This window comes from Nestor notabilis, unplaced genomic scaffold (genome assembly GCF_000696875.1).
Source record: "Nestor notabilis isolate BGI_N333 unplaced genomic scaffold, ASM69687v1 scaffold10422, whole genome shotgun sequence".
NCBI classification, from domain to species: Eukaryota; Metazoa; Chordata; class Aves; order Psittaciformes; family Psittacidae; genus Nestor; species Nestor notabilis.
This window is the reverse complement of record NW_009919722.1, coordinates 75,765-91,588: the sequence shown is the minus strand read 5'-3', so window position 1 is coordinate 91,588 and position 15,824 is coordinate 75,765. Positions and strand designations below refer to the sequence as shown.

Below are 15,824 nucleotides of genomic sequence, written 5' to 3'. Positions count from 1 at the left end.
TATTAAAATATATATTTCTAACGATGAATAGTCCATTAGAAATGTTTTACAATTGGATTGTTTAATTTCTTTAAAGGGATTCATCAAAACTAAAATTGTAGAGACATACCATCTCTATTGAACATGAAAAAATTTCCCTTTAACTGAATCAGTGCTTAGTACCTATTTGTAACTGGATAGATGCTGAAAAGCCCTAGTGGAGCCTGATTCTGTAATACTGTAATCATAGTTTGCACTCTTGTGCCCAGTCTGGCTCCTCCAGTAGGATTGAACAGGGTGACAACAAAGTGCTCATCCATTTCTGGTTCTTCATCCAGTATTGCGGAAATATGCAGTGCCTGACAAGAAAACAAGCATAGAAAGTTTTTGAGACTTGACAGCTAATGATGACACAGCCCTATCAAACCATACTCCTGTTTCTATTCTTTCAGTGTATGCCTTTGGTTAGCACAGCAGAAGAACAGCAGATCTTGAAACTGGAGAGGACAGATCTGAGGTAGGGATGGTTCAGGATGAGGTTCTAAAGTCATCTGTTTGGTGACCTCCATTGGTGCAACACCATGCAAGCATAAATATCCACTTTCCTATTTTCTTTCTCCTTTTTTTTTCCTCTCATCCCTCTAAAATGTAGTAATTTTTGATCCTTGTCTCATACTTTGGTTCTCTACTTACTCCCCACACTCCTTGGTAATTCATAGGCCCAGTACAGCTACCTCATCCCTTAACAAAGCTCAGTAAAGTTGGTTTTAATTTACTTTAGTTGGCAACTAAATTAGTGCCAGGGAAATAAGGTAATTCCATTACTGGTGCTGGGAAGAAAGAAGTTAAAAAAGCAAGAATAGAGGGATATTTGAGATACTCTTGCTCTTCTTGATGCTTTTTTCCCTTTATTGCACTACTGTAGATGACACTAGGATTCTCTCAAAGTGTTCTGAAAGTAGCAGAGAATTATATAGTTAGGTGTTTTCATTATCATTTGGGGGTCACTGTCATCCTTCCCAGCACCCAAACAGGCAGAAGTTACAGAGGTTCACATAGCTTTGCTGTAGAAAAAAAGTTAGTACTGGTGGATCTGGAACCAAACTGGAGCTTACAACCTTTCAGATCCCTGTTTACTTCTGCAATAAATCATATTTTAGACATCAATTTAAGAAGTCCTTGACTTCCCAGAGATCTGCTACACTAACCGGCACTGTGGTTCCAAATGCATTTAAGGTTCACAAACTGAAAAGTGGTATTTTCAGAAAGTTTTGTTTTGGGTTCTACCCAACTAGCCACTACTAACTAACCCACTAACTTGTTACTGACCCTTGCCTCACTGACAAAATAAGATAAAACTACATTAAAAAAGCAAGCTGCCATTTAAGCTTCAGAAGGGCCAGGATTTCACAAACTTAAGCTGCTCATTATCTAGCTGACATTCTTGCGGGCACAGCATAGAGGCAGTGAGTTTAATAGTCCCAGAGAACAAGTAATTTTTTACTCCTAAGACTCTTAGAGCTGTTAACTTTTTGAATTTGCTGCAGCATATTCTGTTTAGTTCAGACCCTCTGAAGTACCATGTTACTGAATGGGATTTTTACTTCAGCCTTAACTACTTATGTGCATACATTACCACTTCATTTCAAGGTTTGTGTTTCAACTACATGTTGTATACATACAACGAGATGTTCCTGCGCATACATAAACATTATATACCCATTATATTGTTTTCAATTTACCTCATCTACTACAGAGGAATACCTACAGAAGAGCACATTTAAATTTAAGTAGTCCTGCTCCCATGAGACAATTTGCTCTGAGAATGAAGGAAAACTAAGAAAAAAATAAACACAAGAAAAAAACCACAGACATTTCTGAAATCTTCCCAACAATTTCACAAAACCTTTCTTCACTTACTTAATAGTAACTATCATATTACCTTGAATCTGACTCCCTCTTCCAGCACAATATATCCTTGAGAAGGGGTCAAATCCACTGATGGCTCTGAAGAATTAATTTCACTTACAAGATATTGAACAGTCACAGTGCCAAATATCCCCTGAGGAGGTTCTCTAATAATATTTAATACTGCAATACTTTCCATCAAATGGAGAGCTGTTTGTTCCCTTAAGAAGAAGTGATCACTGTTATTGAATGACAAAATTCCATGGCCGTCATCGTTGGCAAGTATAGTAATTGTGGCTTTTGAGAAAAAAACACAGTAAACATAGTAAAATATAATTGTACACATACATAAATGAAATACATATAAAGACAAACCCATTCTTTCTTTAGTGTATACATAATGGGTTTATGTCCATGATATTACTTGAAGAGAATATGTAAGTAAGGAATATTTCTGGACAGGAAGAACTTAGACTCTTTTATTAAAAAGCTGCCTTCCGTACTTTTTGATTCCCCATTTTACATATTATCTTGTTAACTGAATAGATTTCACAGGGATGTTTAAGAACCCCAAAGGAGCATAAAGACCAGAGCAGGGCAATGGTCTTTTCTGAAATCTGGTTATTCAGAATAAAATTTAAATGACAGTCATAAAATTCCAAAGAGTAAGAACTTCAAAACTAAATTTTACCTGTTGTGTTTTCCCCTAATTCCAGCCCCAGAGAGGGATTCGTTAAAATTAATTGGAACTTCTCATCACCTTCAGGAATATCATCATCAAAAATTGTAACAACAACAGATTTATTCCTTTCTCCATCAGCAAAAAATAGAGTCTAGCATTGAAACACAGAAAGCATCAAATACTTAAGAGCTGCTAATACATACGGAATTTTTCAGCTAAGGTCAGCAGAACTGTCTTCAACAGGAAGTAAGAGGAGGCAAGAAGAGCTATAATCTGTATTTCCTTTATACACTGGTTGAAACAGAAGTAAAAAGTTCAACACATTGCAAAATTATAACAAGCAAGAGGAATTTAATTTGAAAGTTCTGTTGTATAAAATAATGACACCTTACACGAAATCTTACGTGCTCTTGTCTAAGCAAAACTGTATTTGAGATACACATTTTAAAGTTTACAGTGTGCCTTATATTTACAAATACTTCAATATTTAAAAAGAAACAGTAAAATGAGATGACTGATTTTATCTCATTCTATTCAGATGTCCAAAGCAATTGAAACAAGTTGAAAAATTTAGCTGCACTACTGCAGATTAAACAATAAAATCTTATTTTGAGGAAGCTGAAGGAATGTAAAGTACTAGATTAAGAATTTGCTTCTTACCCTTGAGGTCACATTAAAATCCAAACCCAGGTGTGCTTCCAAATTTTGGGCATAAAAAAATACAGACACATTTCCAAATGATCCCCTGTTTCGGTATGCCATTATTGTCAAATTCCCATGAGATTCATTAACTTCAAAGCTGAAACAAAAAGCAAGAAAAATTATCAGTGCTCACTGATCATGTTCTTTTGAAGAAGATGGTAGACAGATGTTACATTTTCACTTCAAATCACTCCCTCTGAAGTATGCTTTATAATGCTTTTCCCTGGCAGCCTTGAGCAACATGGTCTAGTGTGAGGCGTCCCTGCCCATGGCAGTGGAGTTTCAACTAGATGATGTTAAGGTCCTTTTGAACCCAAACCATTCTATGAGGAAAAGGCATTATTACAGTATCACAATCACTACAATTGTCTAATACAACCCTTTCACCTTTGTTTCTTATCTAAATGGAATTAAGCTATAGGAGGTCGTGGTTTTTTCCTGATTATTAGAGGCAGATTATGCCTGTCTGTGTTCATGGATGCCTTCTAGAATCAGTCAGAGAAGAAGATCTGGGAGATGCCAGTGTGTATGCTTACATGGAAGCAGAGGCTGGAATACTGGATGGAGGCTGGAGGAGTGACATGTATTCACAATATAAAAGGACAGCAGTGAAAGCTGGTAGGAGCAAAATATTTCTGAGTAAACACACAGTAAATGTTGGGTTTCAGTGTGGGAATTATCTTACACTTTCCAGTTCTACTGAACTGAATGATGCTTTGCCATTTCAAAGATCTGGCCCTGGTTTTAACAGGACTTTTTACTGTTGACTGAAAACAAAAATAATTGGGCAACCCCAATCACAGACTGACACAGTGACCTTTTCAAGGAGACAGTACTTACTTGGTACTTCCCCATTCAATTACTCCGCTTACTCCATCATTAGCATCAATAATAATTTGAGAAGCTAAACCTTCCACATCTAAAATGGAAAACAGAATGACAAAGATGAAAGAACAATAAAGTCCATTTTCCTTATTTTCAAGATTAACAGAAGCATTTCTAAATCTCTACTAATTTTGTAGAATACATAATTTTCTGTTTTCAAAATGTAGATGAGAAAATGGTAGTCAGGAAGATAACTGGAAAGGTTCAAAGAAAAGCTGCCCTTACTACCTTACTACTAGAAGTGCAAGACAGTGCCTTGAATTACTGCTGTTACATTTACTAATGCATACAAAAGAGTCTAAAGAAAATTTAGAAAGCAAAACACAGCACAGAAAAATTAGGAAATACCAAAAGCAAGACTTGTCACAGAATCTTAATTTGTCTTCATTGTGTGTGTTTATTATGATGACAATCAACATTTTGCAGATTGTGCCATTCTGACTATGGGAGGGAAAATGAGTAAGGAAGAATAATAAATGATCCAGTATTTCATCTCCTGCCATGTTTCAATGAGTGATCATAAACCTTACTGGCACACAGCTCAGACTGTGCTACAAATGCAGAATTATTTATTTTTTTGTTGGCTGTTTATGTACTGTAATCTTCTATTCAAACTTTCTATCACTCCATAAAGACATACGTAACTCTGAAAGACTGCTGTATGTATTGCACTGTGAAAATACCGATTAACAGACTAATGCCAGAAATGACCACCGATTTCAGCAACCAGAACCTGACAGTCAGAACTTGATACTTATTAGAAAATAATGTTTCAGCTCTTCAGACAACCTTAAAATATGACTACCTTAATTTACTTCAAATTACTTTTAGTAAGACTTGAAAAGAAAGAAGGGATGACAATTTCTGCAGCCAAACTGACCCCACTGAATCCACAGTAAATATAACATATTTAGATCCATAGGAAAGATTTCTATCAATTCGGATAAAAATTAATAAAAGGTCATTGCTATGAATCCAAACCTGTCACTATGAGGTAGTGATGAAGATCAGCAAAACCTCTACACAAACAGCAGAATGTTATCAAGGTTTAGAAATCCGGAGGGAGTGCTAGTGATTACAGACTTCTCAGCTTCCCTCTAACCCACATTTTCGCTTGTGTCATAATCAGATCCGTTCACCCAGTCTCTATTATACTTTGCTTTCAACATGAGATCTCTTATTTCACGTCTGGCATTCCTCCCCTTCCCTGATGCCCCCCTGTCCACCACCCCCAGCTTAGCTCTTTCTTGTATCCATTAAGTTTATTCCTTTTTCTTTCATCATTCTCAGCTGTTGATCATTTTCTCTTTTAATTGCTTGCACTTTTGTATTTGATTTGGGCTCTTTCTTCCACTTGTTCTAGAAGATGGGAGCAAGAGGAGCGTGGAGAAAACAACAGAACTATCTTTATGCTTGCTGTTTCTGCTCCTTGTCAATGGAGCCTCAGATCAGAAATCAAGGTCACTTCAGTTCAGCAATACCTCATGGACATACCAGACTTACTCCACATATTGCACGCACATGGCTATGACGGGAGCACCACATGCAATATATTCCAGATGTGTAGGACTGACTGAACATGCCTGTATCAAGTGCAAAACACCCATCTCTGTTGATAGTAGACACTTCCTAGAAGTACTTCAAGTACCTTGTATAGAGTATGGGATAGCTATAAATGCTAAACAAACATTGCACCAACACGGAGTTAAATTGTCAATCATTACAAATCAAAATATGCCAACATGGAAAACAAGATCAGAACAGAATTCATAGTGGCATTTTACAATGAAGATAAGTTTTTGCCTCATGGGTTAAAACATCCTAAGTACATTTAACTCAATGCAGATGTCACAGCAGCGTTGAATAGTCATGATTCAAAGAGACTCCAACCCCTTACAACAGAAGGTGAGACTATACAGCACTCAGCGCAATTTAGTTCAGAAAAATCCTCTATACATATTTGTCTCTCTTTTCATGGCTTAGATTTTAGACTCAACTAATCACAGCTCAGTCTCTACAAATCAGCAAGTTACAAGTGTTGCAAGTTACCTTTCAGTCTGTAATGAATTAACTCTGCCACTTCTATAGGCACGCAAAGAAAAGGAAAAAGAGTCAAGGAAGATGTTAGAAATAATCAGAACTAGTCTACTACCCACAGGATAATCCAACTGTTCTTAAAGCCAACAGCAGCTATGCTACTGAATTCAGAAACAGAACGAGGAGCTAACTAAGCAAATGATAAACGAAGTCCACCAGAACAGTAGGAAAACCAGAGGATGTAACTCCTAAAAGTAAATCTGATAAAGAGTAATAAAAAGAGACTTTTAAAAGAATGAACAAAGTAAACATAAAAAGAAATTTTTTTGAAATTTTTGTTTCCATTATGTACTTGGAAATGAAAATCAGAGTAACGCACTGCCTATAAAACTCTGAAGATAATTGTGCTCTCCAGCTGTTAATTACTTACTCCTCTAAGAAAATTGACTTGTAATTTTTACAGGGCTTAAAAAGGTAAGAAGCAAGTGTAATAATGAGTATGTTTGCTATTCTACAATGTTTCTTTCGAATACCCTATATCATACTGGCACAGTTGGCAAGTAAGTGTAATACCGATAATATGCCAGGGTAATATAATCTGCATGCAATTCACATAAAAGGAAAGCCAAAGATAATTCTGTACAAGTTGTTTTACCCAGCCTAGGTGGAGATGAAGTTGAATGGTTCAGGATGAGTTCCACTGAAGTTAAATTAACCAAGAAGAATTCTTGCACCTCTGGTACATCATCCTGCAGAACACAAATTCAGTACATCATCTTTTCATTTTCCTTTAAGAAACTGTCACAGAAGTCAACAAAAAAGCAACACCGTATCAGTCTCTAAGGTTATAGCAACACTAGAATTATGAAGCAAGACACTGTATTTCCTGAAAAAGTTTTCATGAGACAGCTAAATTTCATTTGTGCACAGAGCTGCTTTCTGTAATTATTTATCCTTCTATGATTTTAACAATAAGATAAAAAAGATCTTTCTAAATGACAGTGAAATACATAGGTCTAAATGAAGTCTAAATGACTTCAAGAAATATATAGGTTGCAAGCTTTAGGTTCCAAATTACTATTCTTCTGATACAGATCAGTACAGAATCAAAGGGTTTAGACCTTACCTCTAGAATAGTAATATTTATAGCAGCTGATGTTTCTCCTTCTTCCAGAATCAGTGAGCCAGAAACAGCTACATAATCAGTTCCTGGTTCAGCCAAGGTCCCTTCTGTCTGATTACTTAAGGTGAGTACTCCTGGAACTGTGGCATACGTGACATTGATATCACCTGTTTAATATGTGACAAAAAGATACTTTTTTTAATTCTTATGTATCTTTTTATTCTTATGTAATGCTTATTGGAATAGACAAAGAAGAGAGATCACATGCCCATCCACAAAATGAAAAGCCTAACTGCAAAATAGAAAGATTAGAAGATTAATCTGGAGCCAATAGAACTTTGTTACATCTTAAAGTTCTTTCAGTCCAGCCTTTGGTGATTTCTCCAGCACCACAGGACTTGAAATGCATTACAACCAAACGTATTCAGATAGTTAAAGTGCTGTGGAATGCAAATATTACACTGCTGAAGTACTACTTGGGGCACCTAACGTATTATTAATACCAGGTTTGGTGCCAAGGGAAGTAGAATGTTTCAGGAATGACTGACATCTAAGAAAGGCTGTAAAGACAGTGCTGGGAAAAAAAGCTTAATAAATACAATTTCCTTCCCAGGCAGATTGACAAACACTTCAATGAGGAACAATCACTGGGGGGACACTGATAAATGTCACCAAGAGAAAAAGTTAGACATTACTTTTTTGTAATAAAGCCATGTCTCACTAATCTGCCAGGATAGTCAAGTTGAAAATTTAAGGAGAGTGATCTGGGAGATAAAGTAACAGATGGAATTCAAAGCTAGTCTGTATGAAACAAAGTGTTATCTCACAATAAAATTTGAAATTCTCAGGCAACAAACACAAGAAAATATTTTTGCACATTCTTGAATTCTGGAATTATCTATCCTTAATTAAATACCCTGCCAGCTTCTGGAACTTTAGAGGGGAATCATTCCATACAATCTCCTCTTCTCATATGTTTTTTTATCTTTGGAGAGACTAACATTTTGAGACATTAGACATAAAGGTAGCAACCCTAACAGCCAACTAGTTAAGTCACAGCTCCAAGATTCCTTGCTGCGGAAATGAAGGCTATGGCTCCAGTTTTAACCAAAACTTAGTTTCCAAGCCTGGAGTAAGAAACCTACAATTTCTCAAAACATCAACTGTACCCAAGATTTTTCAGAATTTCCAACCTTCATGTCATGGCTTTTATTTGCCTCATGATTACCAAAGCAGAACTTTCCTTCTCCTGGAGTTATACAAACCTAGAGATCCAAATTCTCTGTTAATAAAAAGCTGAACCGTTTTGTTTTCCTCTGGCACTAAAACAACCCTGGATGGGGAAGCAAAATTCAGGATTCCATGTGGTTCATCACTAGCTTCGACTGTCAGAACAGCTTCATATCCTTGACTATCCAGAACAGCAGCACCTGAAGAAGACACTCCTGCAAAAGAATCAGGAGTGAATAAAGTGTTATATAACTAATTGTTTTGTCTTATATTACTGCCATTATAACATCCAAATGACAGTCAGTGACACTGCAAATGAAATTAAACCAAACACATGATATGCTCACTGATGTTTATGAATGGTATGGAATATATATATTTACATTCTGTATCGAACACAGGAACATACAATCACAATAGAAATTGTATGCACACTAAGTATAGAGTCAGAAAAATGTATTAAGAAATGAGAAAACTTAATGGGCTAGTGCCAAATATCAACTTTCCTAAACTTCCTCTATTGTAAAAGGAAAGAGAAAGTTTTCCCAAGAATTAACTTCTACAATTAAAATTATATTAAACTTCTCAATCATTAAGAAATTACTCCATTTCCCAAGTGTTGCCTTGATGAATAATCATTCGTGTATTAATTTATGCTTATCCTGACGGATTACAAGAATCAACAAATGATTCTGGTAAGTTGGTAAGGCACCCAGCAGCAATCCATGTCACATTAGCACCTCGGACGATCCATGTCAAGTCAGTTTGGTGTTTAGACACTAATTGCAGTTTAACAAAGGGTATTTCAGAAGGGATGCAGTTCATGCTTCTTTTCTTATTCTAATTTGAATGGCAAGAATAAAATATTCTGACCTCCTTGAATTCAGAGACAGATCAGAAAGTCAGCTTGCAGCATTATAAGTTTGCTTTAAAAGATAAAAATATCTGCTTATTTCGTGGTAACTGTATCCTGAACACATTAGCTCAGGTTTGTGTTCAGTTAAAACGAAATAACCACTGAATTAAACAGGCAGAGCTAAATCAGGTTTAAAGCCAAAGACAACTGCAAAGACTGTGCGTTTATAAATATATACATACACGTAGGAGTGTCTGTACATGTGTATATATATGTGTATATGTATGTATATACACATGTGTGTATACACATAAGGATTCAAGCCTACTACAATAAAATACGAATTCCCTACGCTTCCAGAATGGATTAATACATACGAAAATATTACACTACTAAATGGTAGTTTCAAGATATAGTAGGCTACAGCTCCACATTACCTTCTGTTTTGATATTGTATAGGATTATCTGGTACTCTTCTTTTTCTTCAGGAATATGGTCATCCAGCAAGTGAACACACAGTGTTGTATTCAATGTCCCCTATTTATTTTATTGATAAATAGATGAGTCATTATTGCACAAAATACAAGTGATACTACTTTATCATATATATTTTGAACAACACCTTTAAGAAATGTAAAGTGGAAGCATCAACAACTATAAACTCCCCCATTTATAACTCCAAAATTAAAGAAGCAAGTAAACAATCTCACCAAGAAACAAAGATTGCTATAAAAGCACTTCCCCCCCACCCCCGCCTCAGCTCAGTTCTAATTGCAATATTTTCCTGTAGCCATTAGCTTTGCTTAAGGACTTACCTCAGGAAAAAAGAGTATTCCAGAAGAGTTTTCAAAATTTTGTTTTACATTATGCCCAACTACCTTCCATTCAACAGTAACATTTCCCAATCCTGGGGCAGTTCTTACAACATGGAATTGCAGTTGTTCTCCTAAGAACAAAGGATAAGATGCAATATTTTGGGCTTTCATCTACTATATATCAAATATAAAAATCAGAAGCCAAAAACATTCACCACAGTTAAAATAGTTGTTTTGAAAAGCATTAATATTTTTAATAATGAGCTTCAGAGTAGTTATAGAACATATCTGGGTTTTATATAAAAAACAAAAACCTCAAACCTAAACTCTTTCTTCCTGGGCTCTTTTGGGTTTAGTTCACCCTTGTGAAGAAGTATCAAATATGAGGGAAGCTGATACAGATGGATAACTTAGGAAGTAAGTTATTCATATGCAGCAAAACATGCACAAATAGAAGAGCAATACCTGTCTGTAAACAACACAAAAGAGTAAATTCTGGGAATAATTCCATCTTCTGATTTTTGTTATGTACGTGCTTAGAAGCAACCCTATTGAGAGAAACTGAGAAACATCTATGATAGTGAAAGAGAAAATGTGGTGTTGCGTGGCTTCTTACTCAGTGTCATAGAATCATAGGATCACAGAATAGTTAGGGTTGGAAAGGACCTTAAGATCATCTAGTTCCAACCCCCCTGCCATGAGCAGGGACACCACACACTAAACTATGTCGCCCAAGGCTCTGTCCAGCCTGGCCTTAAACGCCTCCAGGGTTGGAGCATTCACAACTTCCTTGGGCAAAAGAACTGAGCAGCCCAGCCAGTCTCTCTGATTAGGTACTTTAAAGAGTATCCAGTTAGGATGCTATCTAGCTATAGTAGTATATTATATTGAAGGACAGTACTGTATAGCTAAAACAGGAAGGAAAAATTCGAACCTTTTTCTAGACATGTTCATTTTTTGGTAACAAAAAATTAGAGATGCATATATATTGACTACTAATAAGATGAACAACTAGTTTCAAAAGACCTTAATATAACTAATTAAAATATCAAATTGTGAAGACATAATACAAGACTTGTATATACCCATTTTCAAATAAATAAGTTAGTATGTGTTATTCAGTCTCAACATTTCAAATTTCAGTTAAGCCTTGGACATGTACCAATGTTTGTATATTTGTCTTAAGTTGTTCTGTATTGCTTCTAAGAGAATAAAAGAATCTAAAGTTTATTGACACCACAAGGATTCTGCTTCTATAGTCAGATATCTGAGGATAGATCGCCAGTTTACAGGTTTCCATGAGGCTAACTTAGCATATCATTTAATGCTGCACTGAAATCGATTCTATCTTGAGAATTTTGCACATCCATTGCAAACAAATAAATATTTAGCAGAAAATACCATTTCAGAATGCACAATCTAGACAAAGCTTATTTCAATACAACATGATATAATACAGTGAATTTTCATTGAAGACTGGGACAAAATGCTTCATGATGCAGAAGTCTGTTGTATTGTAATCTAAACACTGAGAAGAGATCTGAAGTATAATTCATCACAATTACAGAACATCAGGTAGTTAATTACTGGCCCATTTTTCTTGGTCAGCTTTACCATATTATTTGGTATCCCTATCCAGAAAGAAATACTAATACAAGTACTAATTGATGTCTGAAATTTTAAGGTGTTATTAGGCTAATTTCACTGTTTGGATTTAAGTTTTTTAAAATTTAACTATGTTGTTATTATGTTAGTTAAACTATTATGTTGAACTATGTTAAAATTTAACTATGTTGTTATCTAGATCTCTGCATTTACCAGGGAGAAGAAGGGGGCCTCAGCCATCCTCCTTTTCTTTATTTCAAACTACTGCAGTGCTTTTTCCTCTAATACAGTCATAGCCACATAACTGTTGCATGCCTCTGCATGCACTAAAATGCTACCCTTGCCCCAATAAGGTGGTAAATAATATGTCCAGCTTGAAAACAATACAGATTTGTTAGACGGAAATTGTTCAGCAATACAAGTAATATAACCATATTTGGATTCATGTCTGATAAATTTCATTTTCAGAACACAAAAAGGTATTACTAAAAATGAAGTATAAATACTGAAATAACCTAAAGGCCTTAGCTCATTCTTTTCTTTTTTTTATCAAAAGGAATTAGTTTCCTTGGGTTTTCTTACTGTCATGTATTGTAAGACAATGCACTGTTCTTCACAAGCTGAAGGAATTAGAATCAAGTAATTTATAAACTAGAGCGTTTCAGCTCCCAATAGGCAGCATTTGCTACCCTGCTATGATAATATTTAACCAGTGGAAAGTATTCAGGGTCATCAGAACCTCTGGGAATGAGATGGTTTGTCTTGTGCTCATTAACAGCTCTTCTTAGCCTGCCACACTGCAGCTGTCTTGGCAGAGGGATCAGGACTATTAATGTGGAGGAACAAAGGACAAAAACTGGACACACACTAGAGCAGAATTAACACAAACCATATCTAGATAAAAACCCAAAAGGTTATGATTCCCTTTCATTTCTGGAAAAAAAAAACCACCCAACCAACCAAACAGAAGGCATTTGGTTAAGAAAGACTTTCTTCTTCAAACAGAAAATGCATTTCTGGAAAGCAAATTTCTGTTCCTTTAGTTTGTATGTCAGAAAAAATCATACTGCAATACATTTTGATTCCAGCAGAGACTGCCAAAAGCAATCACCATCAGTACTGCCACTATCCCATACACAAATGCATCTAACCTTAGATTGAACACACAACATTCTCTTTTAAAGCACTAGTAGACGTCTTTGGGCCCTACCAAATTATTACTGTTCTTTCTCAAAGATTATGACTGAGCAATGACAGCAAGATTCCTACATTCCTAAACTAGCTACCATAAGAAATCACAAATAGAAAGTTTTAAAACAGACGGTGATTGAGTCAGGAAGAGGGAAGATGAGATCCTAATCTTCTTGCGGGAATATTTCCTGGAAGATTTAAAGTGAGCTTTAAGCACTGGTAGATAAGATTTGCTTATGACTACTAATAATAGATGTGTATGATGGGAGTTATATACAGTTTTGGAATATGGTATAAATGAATTACGACAAGAGATGCTAAAAGGAGCTTTGAAATACCAGTGGAAGCAAGGCACACAGAAAACAAGAAAGCAAATGATGATATATAAAATGGTTTTGGAAATGGTGCACTCATCTTTTCCATTGATTTAATCTAAATATCAGGCTTGCAAGAGTTAAAAATTAAAGGAAATAGATGCCAAGTATGTGGTAGTATGTGGTTATTCTCTGCTTGCTGGTATTCTCTGAACAGTAATAAAACAGTCACTGTGGGTCACAATCAACAGAAAGCACTGACACGGAAACTAATGTTAAACAAACTGAGCATGATCAATATGAAGAACCCACCTTCACGACCAATAACAGATCTGGACGCTGTCTGGAAGCTAATAATTCCTGCCACATTGTCATTTGCCAGAATAATCACTGTGACAGTGTCAAAACTGGGCAGAATCCGACTCCCTCCTTCCGTATGGACCAGGCTGATTATGATACTTTCATTATCCTCTGGCTCCATATCATCTAAAATGGTCAGTGTGACAATCTTTTTTGTTTCCCCTACAAGGAGAAGAACATACACATACTTACCGTGCGCGCATGGAAATCACCTTTTAAAAAGACTTAATAATCTCTTAGGAAATACTTTAAAAATATTAAAAAGGATATGAAGCATATTTATTTGTTCAACTGATTAGAAGTTACTGATTGTCATTATGAATTTTTATTCAATTACTACTGAAAAGTTACGTTAGGGCAATGCAATTATAATATTATTAAATATACTATGTAGAAATTACTAACGTAGTCATTATTACTGGATGTCTAGAATTCTTAATTTGCATAAGTTCTCTGACTTTCAAAATTAACTTAGAAAAGGGGAATATTATTCTTGTAAAAAAATTATCAGATGCGGGATAACTTCTGATGAACTGTATACACAAGTATGTACACAGTTTACAAAATACAGGTATTTTCTTGCTATTGTCTTTCAAAATGCTTCGAAAACATTTTCTTATTGAACTTACAACCTCAGAACCACTGCTGGGGACTCCTGTTTTCAGATAGCTCTATTTAGGAAGCTAGATAGCACACTAGAATTTTTACTACACAACTATGAATTGCTTTCAGAAAAACTGAAATACAAAATATAAAATAATCTGTCAGTCTGGATGGCACTTAAGTAATGTCTCCCATTCACTTGTTCATCCTGTTTTCAATTTTCTTTAATATGTGTCACGTTCAGAAATCAATACAATCTCAATCTAAAAAGAGACGTCATCAAAAATCAGTACTGTACTCACTGAAGATTAACAGAAGACCAGCTAGGCCTGATTCTCATTTTAATTACCCTTGCTATAACTAATAACTTCAGCATTATGATTCCTTATTTATCTGGTAAAAAGGTAATCTTTATAATGCACTCTGCAATATTTCTTAAAAACCCATATATTCATGCTTTTCATCTTTTTCTTTTTTTGTTTTTTTAATTGAACTACCACTGTGTAGCTAGTGAACTAGATTCTTTTGAATAGGTACTCTGGGCATTTAGGGAGGTTTAGCCTAAGAATAAGTCATCACTTATCAAACTATTCATAGGACTGAGTGCCTATCAGTTCTTTTTGCTTTTCTTCAGTTTTATCAAACAGAAGCTAGTGCAAAACCTTGCCTCACCTTCAGCAAATGCCAGAATCTCACCAACACCTATAAAATCCAAGTCTGGGGTAGCAGTTCCACCAACCACACGCCATTCCACTGTCACCTGTCCCAGGCTGCCTTCTGTCCTATGTATCATTAGCTGCACGCTGGCCTGAGGGCGTTCTTCTACTTCAATATACAGACCTTTCTCTATTGCATTGGGACTTATGCTGTAGATCTTAAATACTCCAAACGCATCCCCATTCATCATTATGATAACAGTGGAAGTATTTGGCTGTCCTATAGTTGGTTGATTTTTTAAGCTGGCTGAGATGTTCATTAGCTCAACTTTCAATAGGAATATAGTGAATTTCTCATCCAACTCTGGCAGATTGTCAGGCAGTATGGTAACTGTGAGATTTGCAAACTCTTCCCCTTCCTCCATTATGGCCCACTGTCTTGTAATGGATTCATAATCACTACCAGCAATGGCTTGTGTGCTAAAGAGAGCAGATGCACTGGTGGTGTTTTTCCTGTAGGTCCAGAATCCTGAAGTGTTAGTTAATGGGCTGATCTCCGATGTCAGCCAAAGGCAAAGAGGAATCTCAGAGGCACTGGAAAATGTAAAGGCTGAACAAGCTTGTTCTTTTAGGCACTGAGTTGCACAGGCATACAGCGGGTCACTTGCTGCTGACACATTCACTCTGGTCTTGGATGGTTGGTCAGGAATTCCTTGTACAGGAGAATCATAACAGGTCAGGATATCCTGACCTTGCTCAATGGCAAGAGCTACGACATCAATCTCAGAAGTGCTGTAAAATATCTGCAGCTGACCAAACCTGCCCCCACTAGAAGACATTAAAATAAGAAAATAATGTTAGTTGATGAATTATGTCTA

General features: G+C 35.9%; 1 protein-coding gene across 1 annotated transcript in view; it reads right to left on the bottom strand.

Annotated features, from left to right (window-relative positions):
- Nucleotides 1-162: 162 nt before the first annotated feature.
- The window catches only part of GPR98 (G protein-coupled receptor 98), a gene marked incomplete at its 3' end in the record, with an annotated part of 66,308 nt that continues 50,646 nt past the window's right edge, over nt 163-15,824 (bottom strand). The window contains exons 33-44 of the mRNA XM_010010356.1: nt 14,963-15,774; nt 13,640-13,849; nt 10,218-10,348; nt 9,840-9,939; nt 8,582-8,761; nt 7,320-7,483; nt 6,849-6,942; nt 4,112-4,190; nt 3,230-3,368; nt 2,579-2,720; nt 1,922-2,184; nt 163-338 (exon numbers count right to left, since the gene is read on the bottom strand). Of these exons, the coding sequence (XP_010008658.1) occupies nt 163-338; nt 1,922-2,184; nt 2,579-2,720; nt 3,230-3,368; nt 4,112-4,190; nt 6,849-6,942; nt 7,320-7,483; nt 8,582-8,761; nt 9,840-9,939; nt 10,218-10,348; nt 13,640-13,849; nt 14,963-15,774 (2,490 nt within the window). The remainder of the gene's footprint in view (nt 339-1,921; nt 2,185-2,578; nt 2,721-3,229; nt 3,369-4,111; nt 4,191-6,848; nt 6,943-7,319; nt 7,484-8,581; nt 8,762-9,839; nt 9,940-10,217; nt 10,349-13,639; nt 13,850-14,962; nt 15,775-15,824) is intronic.